The sequence below is a fragment of the Doryrhamphus excisus genome, chromosome 15 (assembly GCF_030265055.1).
Source record: "Doryrhamphus excisus isolate RoL2022-K1 chromosome 15, RoL_Dexc_1.0, whole genome shotgun sequence".
Classification (NCBI taxonomy): Eukaryota; Metazoa; Chordata; class Actinopteri; order Syngnathiformes; family Syngnathidae; genus Doryrhamphus; species Doryrhamphus excisus.
In genome coordinates, this window is record NC_080480.1 from 3,337,655 (window position 1) to 3,356,607 (window position 18,953).

General features: G+C 40.6%; 2 protein-coding genes across 3 annotated transcripts; one reads left to right on the forward strand and one right to left on the reverse strand.

The window, feature by feature from the left end:
• Positions 1 to 773: 773 nt before the first annotated feature.
• adsl (adenylosuccinate lyase) lies at positions 774 to 9,699 on the reverse strand. The gene is made up of 12 exons (XM_058050330.1): positions 9,409 to 9,699; positions 5,965 to 6,168; positions 5,851 to 5,895; positions 5,655 to 5,734; positions 5,383 to 5,554; positions 4,398 to 4,444; positions 4,232 to 4,322; positions 3,375 to 3,444; positions 3,147 to 3,294; positions 1,442 to 1,622; positions 1,195 to 1,371; positions 774 to 1,124 (listed from the first exon to the last, which is right to left on the reverse strand). The coding sequence occupies exons 1-12, from the start codon at positions 9,550 to 9,552 to the stop codon at positions 1,038 to 1,040; spliced, it is 1,446 nt and encodes a 481-aa protein (XP_057906313.1). The 5' UTR covers positions 9,553 to 9,699; the 3' UTR covers positions 774 to 1,037.
• On the forward strand, positions 9,332 to 18,158 carry si:dkey-110g7.8 (GTPase IMAP family member 8). Of its 2 annotated transcripts, none has more exons than XM_058050328.1 (7): positions 9,332 to 9,349; positions 10,519 to 10,973; positions 13,080 to 13,644; positions 15,288 to 15,385; positions 15,464 to 15,595; positions 15,672 to 16,262; positions 17,556 to 18,158. In XM_058050328.1, the coding sequence occupies exons 2-7, from the start codon at positions 10,943 to 10,945 to the stop codon at positions 17,627 to 17,629; spliced, it is 1,491 nt and encodes a 496-aa protein (XP_057906311.1). In that variant the 5' UTR covers positions 9,332 to 9,349; positions 10,519 to 10,942; the 3' UTR covers positions 17,630 to 18,158. The 2 variants fall into 2 exon arrangements, with proteins under 2 accessions (XP_057906311.1, XP_057906310.1); XM_058050327.1 differs by lacking the exon at positions 9,332 to 9,349 and adding an exon at positions 9,757 to 10,002.
• The last annotated feature ends 795 nt before the right edge of the window (positions 18,159 to 18,953 follow it).

Consider the following 18,953-nt stretch of genomic DNA (forward strand, 5'->3'; position numbering starts at 1 on the left):
TAAAAAGCATTTTTGCTGTTTTTTTAATTTTACAAATATTCTTCTTAAATAATCTTCATAAATTTTCAAAACATTATTATATTATTCCTGTAATATCTATACTTTACTTCCATATTATAACTTTATTAAAACTACAACTCTATTTTGTTTCTCTTATAAATATATTTTTTAAAAATTAAACTAAATGCTATAATTTTTTCCTTAAGTTTATTTTTTATAAAATTGCAACTTTATCATGAAAAATGCAACTGTTTTTCTTAACATTTTTTAACTTATTAAATAAACTATTTTAAATAAAATGACAAATATCATAAACATTTAACATTAAATGCATAAATAAATAAATTTAACTAAATGCTATAATTTTTCCTCATAACATTAAAAGTTTTTATAAATTTTATAATTTTTATAGAATTGAAACTTTATCATGAAAAATACAATTGTTCATCATAAAAATATAACATTAAATGTATGAATAAATAAAAAAGAAACACTTACCAAGTTATGAATAGTTAAATAGTGCCACCATGTGTTGAAAAGCATCTATACCCCATCCAAGTTCCCTGCGGTACAATATACAGTATTTTATGGGTAACTTTGTCATGGCAGGATTTACAATAATTAATCAATATTCATAATTTAATAAATATAGTGACTTATTAATTTGTTTATTTATTTTTATGAATTTTTCTGACTGCGTTTTTTTTTAAAGCAATATCACACCTCGCGTCCTTGTCTGCAAGCACGACAGAAGACAACTCCAAGGGGTCATATTGATCATTTGCTCAATTTTAATGGTGAAAGTCATTTTCCACATAATTAAGTCACCATAATAATTCCTGATGCTATTTCTCTTTTACAACAGCAGGTGGAAATAAGTGAAACAATTCAGTCATGATGTTTTCTTTTCTATTAAAAAGTATTTGTATTTACCGTGGTGCCGCTTGTGTCTCAAAAACGGCGTTATGAGTGACACACGGTATTGGGTACATACGTACGGACGGACGGACGGACGGAAGTATTCCATTTGAGTTGTGTTAGAGCTCGAGCTCGATCTTGACATCCATTTTGGAGTTGTAAGGCTCCAGCAGAGGGCGCACCTCCTCTGAGAGGAATCTCGCCACCTGGAGAACAATCATTACAGAGATCGGACAATACGTATCATAAAATGGAGGTTCTAGTTCGGTTGAATACCTGCTGAGGAGCACGGCCGATGAAGGTCTTGGGGTCCAGTAGCGCATCAAGTTGCCCCAAAATAGGAGCGAAGTAAGAATCGGCTTGGACCCTTGCCAGAAGGTCGTTGTCGCCGCCTTCCTGTTTGACGACGGCCGCCGCCTCCTGGGAGAGGACGCGGATCTTCTCGTGGCAGTCCTACGTTTTAAGATTGACAGTTTGTGCATGAAGACGGTTTCTCTATGCGATGATGTCAGGGATGATGTACCTGTCTGTTGCCTCCAGCCTTCACCATGGCCATGATGATGTTCTCCGTGGCCATGAAGGGCAGCTCATGGCGGATGTGACGTTCAATGACTTTGGGGTAGACCACCAGACCTTCAGTGATGTTCTGGAGAGTGCTCAGGATGATGTCAGCAGTGAGGAAGGACTCTGGCAGGGAGATCCTCCTATTCATATTAGAGACCCGGTTAACCCTTACATGAATGTACAGTATATACGGAAATGGGCATTTATGGGCATGCTGGAACACAATGACTGTTCTTCCAAGTACTATTACTGCAACTACTACTACTACTAACAATAATAATAATCAAAAAAATCAAAAAAATCGTCACTGAAAAAAAAAATCAGTTATTATGAGTACTTTGAACCCTACTCTACTGTGGCTAATTTATAGCTAACAATTTAAATTTCCCACGATGTATAGAGTGCAGCTTCAGGAAGTTCGGAACCGTCCACTATCCACAACAGGTTTCGAAAGCATGGTGTTAAAAAGGATAGCTCAAGATAAATAGCTAACACAAAAAAAAAAAAACAACGAGAGAGGCTGACAAAGTGTGTGATGAAAAAAATGACAAGGCTGTTCATTTGTGATGCTGAAGAATGACGACTTAAGTGGTTTTAATTACAATTACGGTAAGTGTTGGATGCTAGTCTTAGATCATCTACAGCAGGGGCCTCAAACTAGTGACCTGCGGGCCACATTTGGCCCGCGGGCCGCGTGTTTGAGACCTGCTCTTCCACGTACTATTACTGCAACTACTACTACTAATAATAATAATAATAAAAAAAAAATCGTCACTGAAAAAAAAAATCAGTTATTATGAGTACTTTGAACCCTACTCTAGTATGGCTAATTTATAGCTAACAATTTAAATTTCCCACGATGCATAGAGTGCAGCTTCAGGAAGTTCGAAACCGTCCACTATCCGCAACAGGTTTCGAAAGCATGGTGTTAAAAAGGATAGCTCAAGATAAATAGCTAAAACAAAAAAACAAAAAAAACAAAAAAAACGAGAGAGGCTGACAAAGTGTGTGATAAAAAAAATGACAAGGCTGTTCATTTGTGATGCTGAGGAATGACGACTTAGGTGGTTTTAATTACAATTACGGTAAGCTCATGGCATGGTTTTAGTGTCGGATGCTAGCCTTAGATCATCTACAGCAGGGGGTCTTAAACACGCAGCCCGCGGGCCAAATGTGGCCCGCAGGACACTAGTCTAATGTTAGTTTGATATGGATGCTGTATGGTATCATGTACCCAGAAAAAAATTATTACATTTGATTAATGTTCATGTTAAAGGTTAAATAACTGTTAATAGTTATCCTCCCTATCTGTGTGGAAGTGGTAAGTTTTTGGCTATTTAAGTTTAAAGGAAATAACTTGAAGGCTACCGTTTAGGTCGCTAGCTCTCTAGTTTGCGAGTTAGCATGTCTCAAGACCCTGCAGTTGCGCAATATATAATAAAAAAAGTATAAATGTGACTATAGTCGTATTTTGTCATGTCTACAGGGCTCTAATAATGCTTTGTTCATTTTAATCTGAAAAAAAAATAATTTGTCTACCCACCAACTATATGTGGTTTCTTACGTTTTTATCCCAGTATTTATCCATCAGTTATATGTAAGTGTTGTGCAACTCTACGCACACATTTAGCATTTATCTCTTGCAAGGGGCTCCAGAGGCTGACCTGTTGGCGCTGTCGTCCAGCGTCCTCTCCAGCCACTGCACCGACGCCGTCTGCAGCGGGTCGGTCATCAGCGCCACCAGGTGGCGAGCGAGGCTGCAGCATCGCTCGGCACGCATGGGGTTCCTCTTGTACGGCATGGCGCTAGAACCTACCAAGAGGTTGCGATATTTATATTAGTTCCAAATGAGTAATTCGTGATCGAATTGGTAATGAAGATATAGAACGTACCGATCTGTTCTTTCTCAAAAGGCTCCTCAATCTCCTTCAAGTTAGCCAGCAAGCGGATGTCAGTACAAATCTGCAGTGGAAAAAAAAGCGGATGGGTGCACAGATGTATTGAGACCACCAGGGGGCGGCATTTCTCTACTAGCGCCAGACTACATTGTGCCTTTATTTATTGTTTAATTTATATATTTTTTTACATTTATTTATTGTTTATTTTGAATTTCTATAACGTCACAACTCCGCTGGGATTCAGTTAATGACGCCGTCTTGTGGCTGCTGCCAAGGCGTTCATGCGCACTCGTAATTCTGAGTGTTTTGTTTTTATTTTTATTCCCGTGCCCCTATGGCAATTGACACGTACTGGCCTACTTCATTACTCGATTATTATAAACAACAAGCTTCAGATTAAACGATTAAGTAAATTATCATATTGTATTTATTGAACATTTTAAAGATGCTGCAAATATTTCGATTTTTGTCTGTCAGCGAATGCACCGCGTGAGAATGAGGAAGTGTTGTTCCGAGTTCTGAACGGAGGGAAATACATATATACATACGAACATGGTTTTGGAATATCAATATAAAGTTATAAAAGAGCGCCAGACTACATTGTGCCTTTATTTATTGTTTATTTTTATATTTTTTTATATTTATTTATTGTTTATTTTGAATTTCTATAACGTCACAACTCCGCTGGGATTCAGTTAATGACGCCCTCTTGTGGCTGCTGCCAAGTAGTGCAATCCATCATGCCTCTCAATTCTTCCATTAGTGCCTCACTGATACACAAACATTTGAGCTACAAATATGAATTAAATCAATATAAAAATATGAATAACAAATATCAAATTAAATCTTACCTTGTGGACTGTGGCGCCTAGACTAGCAAGGCTGGCTAGACTGTCTATGTCCACTTTGCGGCTGTATGTTTGTCCGGTCACCAGGTAGGCTCTGTGGAGCACAAATTATACATTAATCATTGTTTTAACAGTTATATGTTTATTGTTATTAATGCTGAGGCCTTACTTTTTGAAGCCGGCCATCTCAGTAACCAACCTGTCCAGGTCTTCTACCTGGTGGCAGAAAGGTGAGGAATTATCCAATATCACTTTTTATAATTAACATTTATTAATCATCATTTGCAAATATTATGTCAATAGCCACGTATACATGGACCCAAATATTCCAATTGCATTTGGTTTATTTGCTCAAAGAATTTAACCTTTGTATACGCCTCATTCCGAAAGAATAGTGCCAATCCGAATGAATATATCATCGGATTAACAGGGGGTGGAATATTCCTTTTCCCTAATCCGACTGAGTTATCTAGTAGCCGCTCAAACGGAAAGTTGTCAGGGTGCGTTCTTCTTCTTCTTCTGTACTTTATTGGCGGTTGGCAAGCAGTGTGCATTAGCGCCATCTGTGGAACAGAATCTAAACCCTTCTATACGCCATTCACAAGTCCATAAGTCAAAAGAAAATATATATCTATATAAAAACATGTACCGAGTTGAATTATAAAATATTAGCAAGCTTGAATTTGATCCTTTCCTGGTTAAATTTATCATATCGCATGCTCAGAAATGACGTAAAACGCAGCTCCAGACGTTCTTCAGTTTTAAAAATGGAGGCCAGCAATTGTTTTTTAATTCAAACTAAATTTCAAGACTGGACAAACGAAAAACTGGCAATACGGAATTATTCCAACAAGTGAAAGAACAACTCGGGGAAGTCGGTATCACGTGATGTTGGTGTTTACGTTTTACTGGGCATGCCCCATTGACTTATTCTGGTTGATTATAGCGACGCATGTAGACAAGAGATTGGAATATTCCTTTCCATGTATACCATTGTTTCCGGAAAAGTCATTCGGAAAGAGGAAAAACTCCTCATGTAAACATGGCTACTGTCGAGTGTCCGTGGTGTAAAGATGGTGTGGCAACTTAGTGATGTTTGCCAATGTAAAAAAAACGTCCCGTGGCTCAAAAAAGCTTGAAAAACACTGGTTTACCTTGTCGTGGTCTCCTTGGAAGAGTTGCAGGAAACTAGCTTGAGTACCGGTGGTCCCCTTCACCCCGCGGAAACGCAGGTCATCACGTGCACGTTGAAGGTTCCTCATATCCATGACCAAGTCCTGCAGCCACAAGCACGCTCGCTTCCCAACCGTTGTCAACTGAGCCGGCCTGCAAAAACGGGTAAAAGTTGAAGAAGAAGAAGAAAAGGCGGGGTTTAGAAATAAAACGGCACACGGCGAGGAAAAAAAAAACAAGGAAGAGACTTTACTGGTAGTGCGTGAAGCCGAGCGTGGGAAGGTGCGAATATTTCTCGGCGAAGTTAGCCAATCTGTCGATGACTCTGGCTAGCTGTAAATTAAAAAAAATGAACAAGGAACATCTGAGACCCAGCAATTAAAAGCTGTTAATTAATTCTGCTGATTGCATCGCCCGGATGGGTGAACATGTTTGCAGCTGAGTCTCACCTTGGGTAAAAGAATGTCGAATCCATCGCGCAGCATAATCAGATCCTGCGGTAGAAGAGCAACTTAGTAAGAACACATGGCATCATATTTTTTTCGAGACAGTGTTTTTGCTACCGTGTTGTCTCCCACGTAGCAGGAAGTAGCGCCCAAGTGGATGATGGGGGCGGCGGCGGGGCAGCAGTGTGCGAAGGTGTGAACGTGAGCCATGACGTCGTGCCTGAGCTTCCGTTCCTCCTCCGCTGCCATGGCGAAGTCGATGTCCTCGGCGTGACTCTCCATCTCCGCGATCTGTTCGTCTGTGATGGGCAGACCCAAAGCCTGACGGCGAAGTAGAAGATTTAATTTGATGTTTGTTATATTTATTATTTTTTATTATATTTATAGTTATAAATATTTAATTAATTTAATTAATTTAATTAATTTAATTCATATTTGTAGCTCAAATGTTTGTGTATCAGTGAGGCACTAATGAAGAATTGACAGGCATGATGATTGCACTACTTGGCAGCAGCCACAAGAGGGCGTCATTAACTGAATCCCAACGTGAGTTGTGACGTTATAGAAATACAAAATAAACAATAAATAAATATAAATATATATAAAAAATAAACAATAAATAAAGGCACAATGTAGTCTGGCGCTTTTTTATAACTTTATATTGATATTGATTCCAAAACCATATTCGTATGTATATATGTATTTCCTTTCGTTCAGAACTCGGAACAACACTTCCTCATTCTCACGCGGTGCATTCGCTGACAGTCAGAAATCTGACTTTCTTATAGGTAACTAGTGAATATGAGCACTTTAGTTGTCTCTTGAATATCGTGTTAAAATAATATTGAATAATACAAAAAAATCGAAATATTTGCAGCTTCTATAAAATGTTCAATAAATACAAAATGATAATTTTGATAATTTTGATAATGATAATCGTTTAATCTGAAGCTTGTTTATAATAATCGAGTAATGAAGTAGGCCAGTACGTGCCAATTGCCATAGGGGCACGTGAATAAAAATAATAACAATAAGCGCCTAACACTTAGAATTACGAGTGCACATGAACGCCTCATAGAGTATACAGTATATATATTCCTCCCTGTCATTTATCTTTCTGTTAAATAAATCCTTTTAATAATTTAATTAATTTATTAATTTCAGACATACTTGTAAATGGTGATTATTCATGATTAATTAAATTAAAAACTTGGGTTAATCTGATTATTTTTTAATAATTTATGTAATAAATTTAACAAATTTATTTAATATTTTTTTTATCTTATTCCTGCTAACTGAATGTTGTATTTACGCCGCCCAGAGACATGTGACGTCCTCATGTGACAACATCCTGATTAGATTGGAATTTATTCGACTGGAGAAACCATGTGGTGGGACGATAAAATAGATTACATGACTACGTCCACTTTAAAAAAAAAAGTCATGATGTCTCCGGGCCAACACAACGACTTGATCTCACGGCAGGAAATAGGTCGACAAAGTTTGGCCGCACCATTTAGAGCGGCAAGCTGCTGTATACTGTTACCGACACATTCTCACCGCGCCATTTTTACACGCATAAACCCAAACCCCTGCAGAAGACCGCAAAACAGCGTATATAATAATAAGCGTAATGGGTCATGTGGTGGCGTGCATGTGAGCGAGCGTCTGTTACCACTTAGCTATTATTAAGTACTATCTATTGTACTCACTGACCGTTTTAAATGAGAAGCCATCGGGAGAAACTATCAGATGTTTAATGACCCTTGACCCTAGTGGTGACACACAGGCAGGGGTCGTGCAGTGTGACGCGTCAAGATAAATGATATCAGACACTGTAGATTTCATTACATAGTAAAAGATGAATGGATTTGGGATCAATGATATCAGACACTGTGGTTTTCATGAAATAGTAACAAATGAATTAATTTGGGATGAATGATATCAGACACCGGTTTTCATTAAATAGTCATAAATGAATTAATTTGAGGATAAATTATGTCAGACACTGGTTTTCATGAAATTGTAACAAATGAATTAATTTGGGATAAATGATATCAGACACAGGCTTTCATTAAATAGTAATAAATGAATGAATTTTAGGATAAATGATATCAGACACTGTGGTTTTCATGAAATTGTAACAAATGAATTAATTTGGGATAAATGATATCAGACACTGGTTTCCATTAAATAGTCATAAATGAATTAATTTGAGGATAAATGATATCAGACACTGTTTTTCATGAAATAGTGACAAATGAATTAATTTGGGATAAATGATATCAGACACTGGTTTCCATTAAATAGTCATAAATGAATTAATTTGAGGATAAATGATATCAGACACTGGTTTTCATGAAATAGTAACAAATTAATTTGGGATAAATGATATCAGACACAGGCTTTCATTAAATAGTAATAAATGAATGAATTTTAGGATAAATGATATCAGACACTGTTTTTCATGAAATAGTAACAAATTAATTAATTTGGGATAAATGATATCAGACGCAGGCTTTCATGAAATAGTGATAAATTAAGGAATTTTAGGATAAATGATATCAGACACTGTGGTTTTCATTTTATAGTTACTTCACTTTATAGCTACAACCTAATGAATACAGGATAAGTGATATCAGAAACTGTGGTTTTCATTAAATATTAATAAATTACCCAATCAGGAAAATAATCCCTTTTAATTTTCATGACATGATAACAAATGAATAAATGCTGGATAAGTGATATCAGAAACCGTGGTTTTCATTAAATATTAATAAATTACCCAATCAGGAAAACAATTCCTTTTAATTTTCATGACATGATAACACATGAATAAATGCTGGATAAGTGATATCAGACTCTGTGGTTCTCATTAAATAGTAATAAATGAATGATACATGATATCAGGCACTGGTTTTCATTAAATAGTTAGAAATGAATGAATTTGGGATAAGTGATATCAGACACTGTGGCTTTAAAGAAATAGTAATAAATGAACACATTTGAGATAGATGATATCAGACATTGTGGTTTTCATTGAATAGCTACATGTGATGAATTTGGGATAAATGATATCAGACATAATGGAAATTAATTAGTCGTTTTAGTTTTATTTAGTCGAAAAGAAAGACTTTACACGGTGATTTTTTTCTCTCATTGTGTTCTTACTTAAATTTTCACTTGTTTGCATTGTCATGTTGATATTAAAGATGATTTCCATGTGGATGTGTGCTAATGTGATTAGCACGAGACGTCAGTCATAACACTGGCGCCAGTGTATGGTCACGTGATACGAATACAATTTAATGTGTTTCGGTTGAATGGAGCAGATTTCAAAACGTTTTTTAAAATATATATTCTAGATGAAGATAATATGATAAAGAATGTTTGTGTGGTAGTAGCTGTCAGTGTCAGTTTAAACTATATTTAGAGCATGAAACTTGAGCTGCCTTCTTAAAGGTCGAAACATGAATACGTATATATATAAAACTGGATAAGAGTAAGTATATGATTACATATTATTATTATTATTACTATTATTATTATTATTGGACAAACCTTCTCAGCCTTAGCGAGGTAAATCCACAGCTTTCTCCATGTTGTGAATTTCTTCTTGTCACTGAAGTTGTAAGCCATTTCCTTGCTGGCATACCTTGACACTAACGGGGAACGATACTTCATAAATTCTTCAGCTCCTGCCATGATTCTTAGCTAAAATGATGTCCACAAAAGATCTTGTATGCTCTACTTCGCACACCGCGACACCCTACCACGTTTTTATCCCGAAAAAAAGTCACCGTCGCCGGCCACTTCACTAGCTTTGCGGTGCGTTTTTACGACACTGTACATCTGCATACGGCGCGTGATTTGTGACAATTCGTAGCGAGATACGGCGGTTGTGTTTATTTTTTTTCCCCCCTCGTGCGCCTGAGTGCTGTGTGAAATGGAATTATCATCTTCCTGGTTTCCCCTGGAGACATAAGTTGACATTATTTACTTGCACCGCCTGTTTTTCTAATATTGTAACTTAAAATATATACTTTCCGGTACTGCTGGAGCAGCACAGCTTCCGGTCCGTTCGGCAACACTCGGGCAACATCGGCGTAACACAGGAAAAAAACGATGTTGTATGTTCAAATTCAACTATGACAGGTACGGTTTTGGTGACACTTTTACTTCACTTTTTGTTTTAATATCGAATAACTTACATATACGACTAAAATTAATGATAATGTCTTACAATACTGAAAAGTACATGCTAACAAAGACACTACATAGCATTCTAGTGACGTCACAACCTCAGTTTAAACAGTTTTTCTTTATTCATTGAGTGTAAAAAACCGTCTTCAGAAATAATTCACGCCGAAAGTGCGGTGCTGTCCATGCAGATATAACATAATTTGCTATGTTTAGACGCTTTTATGTGTTATGTAACACATAAAACACACTGCATGCATTTTACATCACTGTTAGGATTTATTCATGCTGCCCACGTCATCCGTGTCTGCAAGTTGTGTCAGTGCCTGATGCGGGCAGCTGCAGGATACATCCAGCTGTAAATAGTGTTTCCTTGCTCCTTCATTTCTCTCTCTCTCTCTTTCTCTCTCTCTCTCTCTCTCTCTCTCTCTCTCTCTTTCTCTGCCTATCCATCTGTCCTGCTGGCTGCAGTCTGCATCCTGTGCCCACTGAAGCTGCTGCTGCTGCTGCTGCTGAGCAACAGCGTTGTCTCCATTTCCCATCAGGAATGATGAGACATCTTCTTGTTAGCGCTGCTGCACGGATGGATTGATAAATGAAGCAAAAGGAGTGCACGGAAGAGGGAGAAAGGAGCAGAAAATAGTGGGGTTAAAGATTGCCAAAAAAAAAAGGGGAGGAGGTTTGAATGGCAGGGGTGAGACCACAGAGAGCGAGCTACGCTGCAGTAGAATGAGGGTCAGGGAGGAATTGAGCACTCAGGCTTCTGCACCCAACTCAGGATCCATCGCAGGCTCCTCTCCCTGAAAGAGGTCGACAGGAGGAATCCAACGTGGAGGCGAGAAGGAGAAGAAGGAGGGGGGCGGAGGAGGAGAACGCCAGAGGTTCTACACACAAGATGGCTGCTGTGTCCTCTGCCTCTGACACGGGTAAGTGTGTCTCCTCGTCCCTTTGGTGCACACACTCACTGTACTGGAAGTTGGAGTTCCCAGCATGCACCAGCGTCATGCTCAATGCCGTGAAACTGTTGCTTTCGTCCGTGTGTGTTTAGCGGCTCACGTGGAGAGCGTCAGCAGCAGCAGCAGCAGCGGCGGTGATGAATGAGATGACTCAATAAAGAGCCCTCTAGACATGATATAGCACCCCTATAGTCACCTTTACTCTCGTTCATTCATGCATTTTCTACCGCTTATCCTCATTATTAGAGCCCTCTAGACATGATATAGCACCCCTATAGTCACCTTTACTCTCGTTCATTCATTCATTTTCTACCGCTTATCCTCATTATTAGAGCCCTCTAGACATGATATAGCACCCCTAAAGTCACCTTTACTCTCGTTCATTCATGCATTTTCTACCGCTTATCCTCATTATTAGAGCCCTCTAGACATGATATAGCACCCCTATAGTCACTTTTACTCTCGTTCATTCATTCATTTTCTACTGCTTATCCTCATTATTAGAGCCCTCTAGACGTGATATAGCACCCCTAAAGTCACCTTTACTCTCGTTCATTCATGCATTTTCTACCGCTTATCCTCATTATTAGAGCCCTCTAGACATGATATAGCACCCCTATAGTCACCTTTACTCTCGTTCATTCATTCATTTTCTACCGCTTATCCTCATTATTAGAGCCCTCTAGACATGATATAGCACCCCTAAAGTCACCTTTACTCTCGTTCATTCATGCATTTTCTACCGCTTATCCTCATTATTAGAGCCCTCTAGACATGATATAGCACCCCTATAGTCACTTTTACTCTCGTTCATTCATTCATTTTCTACTGCTTATCCTCATTATTAGAGCCCTCTAGACGTGATATAGTACCCCTAAAGTCACCTTTACTCTCGTTCATTCATGCATTTTCTACCGCTTATCCTCATTATTAGAGCCCTCTAGACATGATATAGCACCCCTATAGTCACTTTTACTCTCGTTCATTCATTCATTTTCTACTGCTTATCCTCATTATTAGAGCCCTCTAGACGTGATATAGCACCCCTATAGTCACCTTTACTCTCGTTCATTCATTCATTTTCTACCACTTATCCTCATTATTAGAGCCCTCTAGACATGATATAACATCCCTAAAGTCACCTTTACTCTCATTCATTCATTCATTTTCTACCGCTTATCCTCATTATTAGAGCCCTCTAGACATGATATAGCACCCCTATAGTCACTTTTACTCTCATTCATTCATTTTCTACCGCTTATCCTCATTATTAGAGCCCTCTAGACATGATATAGCACCCCTATAGTCACCTTTACTCTCGTTCATTCATTCATTTTCTACCGCTTATCCTCATTATTAGAGCTCTCTAGACATGATATAGCACCCCTATAGTCACCTTTACTCTCATTCATTCATTCATTTTCTACCGCTTATCCTCACGAGGATCGCGTGGGGGGTGCTGGAGCCTATCCCAGCTGTCTTGAAGCGAGAGGCCGGGGTACACCCTGGACTGGTGGCCAGCCAATCATAGGGGACATATAGACAAACAACCATTCACACTCACATTCATACCTATGGACAATTTGGAGTCGCTAATTAACCTAGCATGTTTTTGGAATGTGGGAGGAAACCGGAGTACCCGGAGAAAACCCACGCATGCACGGGGAGAACATGCAAACTCCACACAGAGATGGCCGAGGGTGGAATTGAACCCTGGTCTCCTAGCTGTGAGGTCTGTTTTGGGGTTGAATATGGCCTCTGATTAGTACAATATAAGCTAATATTTATATAATATATAATAAAAAACAAACAACATATTTTTGCCTAAATTAAGCATTTTCAAGTATTCACAGGGGCTGCACGGTGGACTAGTGGTTAGCACACAGGCCACATAGCTAGGAGACCCGAGTTCGATTCCACCCTCGGCCATCTCTGTGTGGAGTTTGCATGTTTTCTCCGGTTTCACCCCCATGACCCTCATGAGGATAAGTGGTAGAAAATGAATGAAGTATTCCCAGTATTCCCAATTGTGGAATAGGTTGGAGACCCCTGGTCTAAACAACTGATGTTTCTTAGTTTCAACAGGGGACCCAAGGGGCCGCCATCCCCCTGAGCGCCGGCTGCTCATCCTCGGGGGGCCAAAGTCTGGTAAGACCTCATCAGCCAACACCATCCTGGGCGAGGAGGTCTTTGACGCCGGGACAGAGACCACTCACAGCAACGTGGGTCAGACGGAGATCTTTGGGCGTCGGGTAACGGTGGTCGACACGCCTCCATGGCTCATCCCCAGCGATGCGGAGGACGACACCGAAGCAGATGATAACGGGAACACCGGTGCGGAGTCGGAGAGCCTGCCGAGGCCGCCGCCCAGCCTGGACAGTGAGGGGCCCTGCATGGGCGCCATCCTGTGCCCTCCGGGCCCTCATGCTATCCTCCTTGTGGTGTCCGTCACTCAGCCTTTCACAGACACCGAGAGGAGGGCCGCCGAGGAGCAGCTGGGGGCTTTGGGGGGAGGAACCTGGAGATACTCCATGGTGCTCTTCACTGGGGTAGACAAGTTGCAGAAGGGGGTCTTCATTGAGGAGCACATCGCTAACACCGGCGAGGGCCTCCAGTGGCTGGTGGAGAGATGTGGAAGCAGGTATTGGAAAACATATTAGAGCCCTCTAGACATGATATAGCACCCCTAAAGTCACCTTTACTCTCATTCATTCATTCATTTTCTACCGGTTATTCTCATTATTAGAGCCCTCTAGACATGATATAGCACCCCTAAAGTCACATTTACTCTCATTCATTCATTCATTTTCTACCGCTTATCCTCACTATTAGAGCCCTCTCGACATGATATAGCACCGCTATAGTCACCGTTACTCTCATTCATTTTCTACAGCTTATCCTCATCATTAGAGCCCTCTAGACATGATATAGCACCCCTATAATCACCTTTACTCCCATTCTTTCATTCATTTTCTACCGCTTATCCTCATTATTAGAGCCCTCTGGAAATGATATAGCACCCCTAAAGTCACCTTTACTCTCATTCATTCATTCATTCATTCATTTTCTACCGCTTCCCCTCATTATTAGAGCCCTCTAGACATGACATAGCACCCCTATAGTCACCTTTACTCTCATTCATTCATTAATTTTCTACCGCTTATCCTCATTATTAGAGCCCTCTAGACATGATATAGCACCCCTATAGTCACCTTTACTCTCAATCATTCATTCATTTTCTACCGCTTATCCTCATTACTAGAGCCCTCTAGACATAATATAGCACCCCTATAGTCACCTTTACTCTCATTCATTCATTCATTTTCTACCGCTTATCCTCATTATTAGAGCCCTCTAGACATGATATAGCACCCCTATAGTCACCGTTACTCTCATTCATTTTCTAGAGCTTATCCTCATCATTAGAGCCCTCTAGACATGATATAGCACCCCTATAATCACCTTTACTCCCATTCATTCATTAATTTTCTACCGCTTATCCTCATTATTAGAGCCCTCTGGACATGATATAGCACCCCTAAAGTCACCTTTACTCTCATTCATTCATTTTCTACCGCTTATCGTCATTATTAGAGCCCTCTAGACATGATATAGCACCCCTAAAGTCACCTTTACTCTCATTCATTCATTCATTCATTTTCTACCGCTTATTGTCATTATTAGAGCCCTCTAGACATGAAATAGCACCCCTATAGTCACCTTTACTTTCATTTATTCATTCATTTTCTACCGCTTATCCTCATTATTAGAGCCCTCGAAACATGATATAGCACCCCTATAGTCACCTTTAATCTCATTCATTCATTCATTTTCTACCACTTATCCTCACTATTAGAGCCCTCTAGACATGATATAGCACCCCTATAGTCACCTTGACTCTCATTCATTCATTCATTTTCTACCGCTTATCCTCATTATTAGAGCCCTCTAGACACGATATAGCACCCCTATAGTCACTGTTACTCTCATTCCTTTTCTACAGCTTATCCTCATCATTAGAGCCCTCTAGACATGATATAGCACCCCTATAATCACCTTTACTCCCATTCATTCATCCATTTTCTACCGCTTATTCTCATTATTAGAGCCCTCTAGACACGATATAGCACCCCTATAGTCACCTTTACTCTCATTCATTCATTTATTTTCTACTGCTAACTGATTACACGATTAATCGAAACAAGATACGAAAAATAATTAGTTAGTTGCAGACCAACGCTTGTATACTGTGTATTACAAGTAAAGCTGATGTTCTACCTGCAGGTACCATGCTTTCGACAACAGCTGGAAAGACACGGAGGACAACACGCAGGTTCCGGAGCTGATGGAAAAGGTGGAGGAAATGATCACCGACAACCAAGGTTGGTTGAGACGGCAAATACCATTTTTAAAGCTACGGTACATTTCCTGTTTTTATATGATTGTTGACGTTTGTGCAGGCTGGTACTTTGAGGTGAACGAGTTGATCTTGCTGGAAGAGGAGCAGGCGAGGAGAGCGCTGGAGGAGGAGAGGATGAGGATGGAGGAGCACGCAAGACAGAGAGAGCAGATGATCGGAGGACCTCCAAGAGGTACCAGGAAGCTTCTGTGGTGTGTTTAGGAGGTTTCTTCTTCATTGTTTTCTTTCTTCTGTTCCTACATGAGAAGAACTGAGGTTGCTGTTGTTGGGGTGGAAAGGCGTTGGGAAGAGCTCAGTTGGGAACTCCATCCTGGGTCGTCGGTACTTCGAGTCAGGCCAGGAGACGGACCTCTGCCTGCGGAGGCAGGCGCTTGTATCCGGTCGCCGTGTCACCATCGTGGACACCCCAGGCTGGGACTGGTTCTCGGTGCGGCGTACGCCGAAACGCATCCGTCAGGAGTCGCAACGCGGCGCCGCGCTCCTGCGACCCGGACCACACACGTTGCTGCTGGTTCTCCCGGTGGTCTCCTCCCTCACCGCCAGGAAGAGGAGAACGCTTCTGTCCCATATTGAGACTCTCTTCGGGGACGGCGCCTGCCTCCATACTATGGTACTGTTCAGTTGCGGCGACTGGCTGGGGCGCACGCCCATTGAGGAGCACATACTCCGAGGGGGTCGGGAACTGCAGAGACTGCTTGAGTACTGTGGGAACTATTACCACGTCCTGGACAGTAAGACACCCGGAAAGGACAGGAGTGTCTCCAACCTCCTGGATAAGATTGAGGAGATGATCAGGGAGAACGGAGACAAGGCCTTCCTTCCTGTGCAGACCGAGTGGTGTAAGTCATTTCTCTTCTGCTTATTAATCCCACCAGGATTCATTAGGAGCAAAATTTGGTGCCTAGAAAACGGGAATCCTGGATAATATTAGGATATTTTACTCCGGTTTCCTCCCATATTCCAAAAACATGCTAGGTTAATTAGCAACTCCAAATTGTCCAATGATAATGATTGATAAGCGCTAAAAAATGAATGAATGAATGAACCTTCTAAATGTGTTTTTTTTTACATTATTAGAGCTCTCTAGACATGAAGTAGCACCCCTATAGTCACTTATACACTCCTATAATTCATTATTTATAACATTACACAACTCTTTTGCTGGAGAGACAAGTTCAATTCCACCCTCGGCCATCTCTGTGTGGAGTTTGCATGTTCTCCCCGTGCATGCGTGGGTTTTCTCCGGGTACTCCGGTTTCCTCCCACATTTCAAAAACATGCTAGGTTAATTAGCGACTCCAAATTGTCCATAGGTATGAATGTGAGTGTGAATGGTTGTTTGTTTATATGTGCCCTGTGATTGGCTGGCCACCAGTCCAGGGTGTACCCCGGCCTCTCGCCCCCCGAAGACAGCTGGGATAGGCTCCAGCACCCCCAGCGTGACCCTCGTGAGGATAAGCGGCTAGAAAATGGATGAATGAATGAACCTTCTAAATGTGTTTTTTTAATATTATTAGAGCTATCTAGACATGATGTAGCACCCCTATAGTCACTATAGTCACTATGAATGTGAGTGTGAATGGTTGTTTGTCTATATGTGCCCTGTGATTGGGTCGCGTGGGGTTGCTGGAGCCCATCCCAGCTGTCTTTGGGGGCGAGAGGCGGGGTACACCCTGGACTGGTGGCCAGCCAATCACAGGGCACATATAGACAAACAACCATTCACACTCACATTCATACCTATGGACAATTTGGAGTCGCTAATTAACCTAGCATGTTTTTGGAGAAAAACCACGCATGCACGGGGAGAACGACACACAGAGATGGCTGAGGGTGGAATTGAACCCTGGTTTCCTAGCTGTGAGGTCTGCGTGCTAACCATTCAACCACCGCGCAACTTTTTTTTTCGACCTAATGATGCATTTTTGGCCTTGTGCGACTTACAGTCCAGAAAATTCTGTATATATTCTGGTGCACGGGACAAAATATCCAAGTCGATATAATCCCTCTGTGACACACTGTGAAACGCCCCCCCGCCTCTCCCCCTTTTATCTCTTTGACGCATTGAGCCGCGCGGTGTTTGTGCCTTGTCATCAACATTGTATAACAAGATTTGTGTTTGCGTTTGACAGTGAGCGAGGAGAGCTCTTACTCGTCCGACAACACCGAGCCCGAGGACGACTGTCGAGGTTGCCAGGTGCAGTGATGAAGGTGAAGAAAGCCAAGCGGCCCCCTCCCTCTCTCTGTGTGTGTGTGTGTGTGTGTGTGTGTATGTTTACTGTTATTCTTGAGTATCCAGTAGACCCAAACATAACCTCATGTACCTTTTAGACTGTTGTAGGAAGTAAAAGGTATCGGTGAGTAGTAAAAGGTGTCGGTTTGTGGTATTTCCAGAAAGGCTTACTTCCTCGCTGTTAGGGTTTATCGGAAGTCTAATCCATTTAATAACATGAAGGGATTTATTTAAGATGACATTATCAGCGACAGGCAGCTTGTTGTCATTCGGAATTTTTTTTTGGGAACATTTCTTGTCACTTTTAGTCTTTGATTCCCGGCGAAATAAAAAAGATTCGCCTCCAACGCCTCATCAAAACACGGTCGATGAATCACATCTGAAGTTTGTTCGCAATTCCCACAGGAAACCTGATCTAACCTATTACGAGAACTATGAATCTGGAGTGATATTATGAATTAAAAAAAAAAAAAAGTTTCCTTTATGAATATTTTATTTGGTTCCACTCGGGGAGACAGGGTTGAGTGATGATCTATCCGGGGAGAAACCTGGCACGTTGACCGAAAAGCTGCAGGCACGGACGGGTCACATGCTAATTGGAAGGTTGCGTTCACGCTTATGGTTGGGTGCTGTTACGTATTATTATTATTATTATTATTGTTATTATTATTATTATTATTATCACACCTTCACGATTCTGTCTAATAGCGTCTAATGGAAGGGGGTGATTACATTCACACAAAAACCAAACCATTTTAACCGAACCAAGCGTTTTCGTTGACCGACTTTTTGTTGTCATTTTAACATTAGTCCGTGTTTCACGTTGGACCATGTAGCATTTTTATTTTATATTATTTATATTATTATTTTATATTTTTTTATAGTTTTTATATTCAACGACCAAACCAAGCACACTCGCAGATCAGTAGAGTTTGTTTGAACTGAACCAAAGGCTTTAGCTAGCACCTGTTTAAACACTTTGGTCCGTGTTAGCATCCGTATTTGAGTTCAAGTGAACAGAACGGCATCAGGGTTCCATTGATTGATGATGGCGTTTGTATTCGACTAAATGAAGCAAACTTGTAGAGAACCATGGTTTGTTTGAACCGAACTAAGGGTTTTACTTTGTAGCAACTGGAAGACTGACTTTTTGTTGTCATTTTAACACTGGTACGTGTTTTTGGTTCAATTTACACTTGAGTTCAAGTGAACCAAACCACATCAGGGTTCGGGTGTTCGCACGAAATGAACCAAACTCGTAGAGAACCATGGTTTGTTTGAACCGAACTGAGGGTTT

Coding starts and splice junctions, on each gene's coding strand:
- adsl (XM_058050330.1), bottom strand. CDS start 9,552: ATGGCAGGAGCTGAAGAATTTATGAAGTATCGTTCCCCGTTAGTGTCA. Junction 1,623..3,146: donor CTGGACGACAGCGCCAACAG/GTCAGCCTCTGG, acceptor TAATATGAATAG/GAGGATCTCCCTGCCAGAGT. Junction 1,372..1,441: donor AGGCTGGAGGCAACAGACAG/GTACATCATCCC, acceptor CTTAAAACGTAG/GACTGCCACGAGAAGATCCG.
- si:dkey-110g7.8 (XM_058050328.1), top strand. CDS start 10,943: ATGGCTGCTGTGTCCTCTGCCTCTGACACGG. Junction 10,974..13,079: donor GTCCTCTGCCTCTGACACGG/GTAAGTGTGTCT, acceptor GATGTTTCTTAG/TTTCAACAGGGGACCCAAGG. Junction 16,263..17,555: donor TCCTGTGCAGACCGAGTGGT/GTAAGTCATTTC, acceptor TGCGTTTGACAG/TGAGCGAGGAGAGCTCTTAC.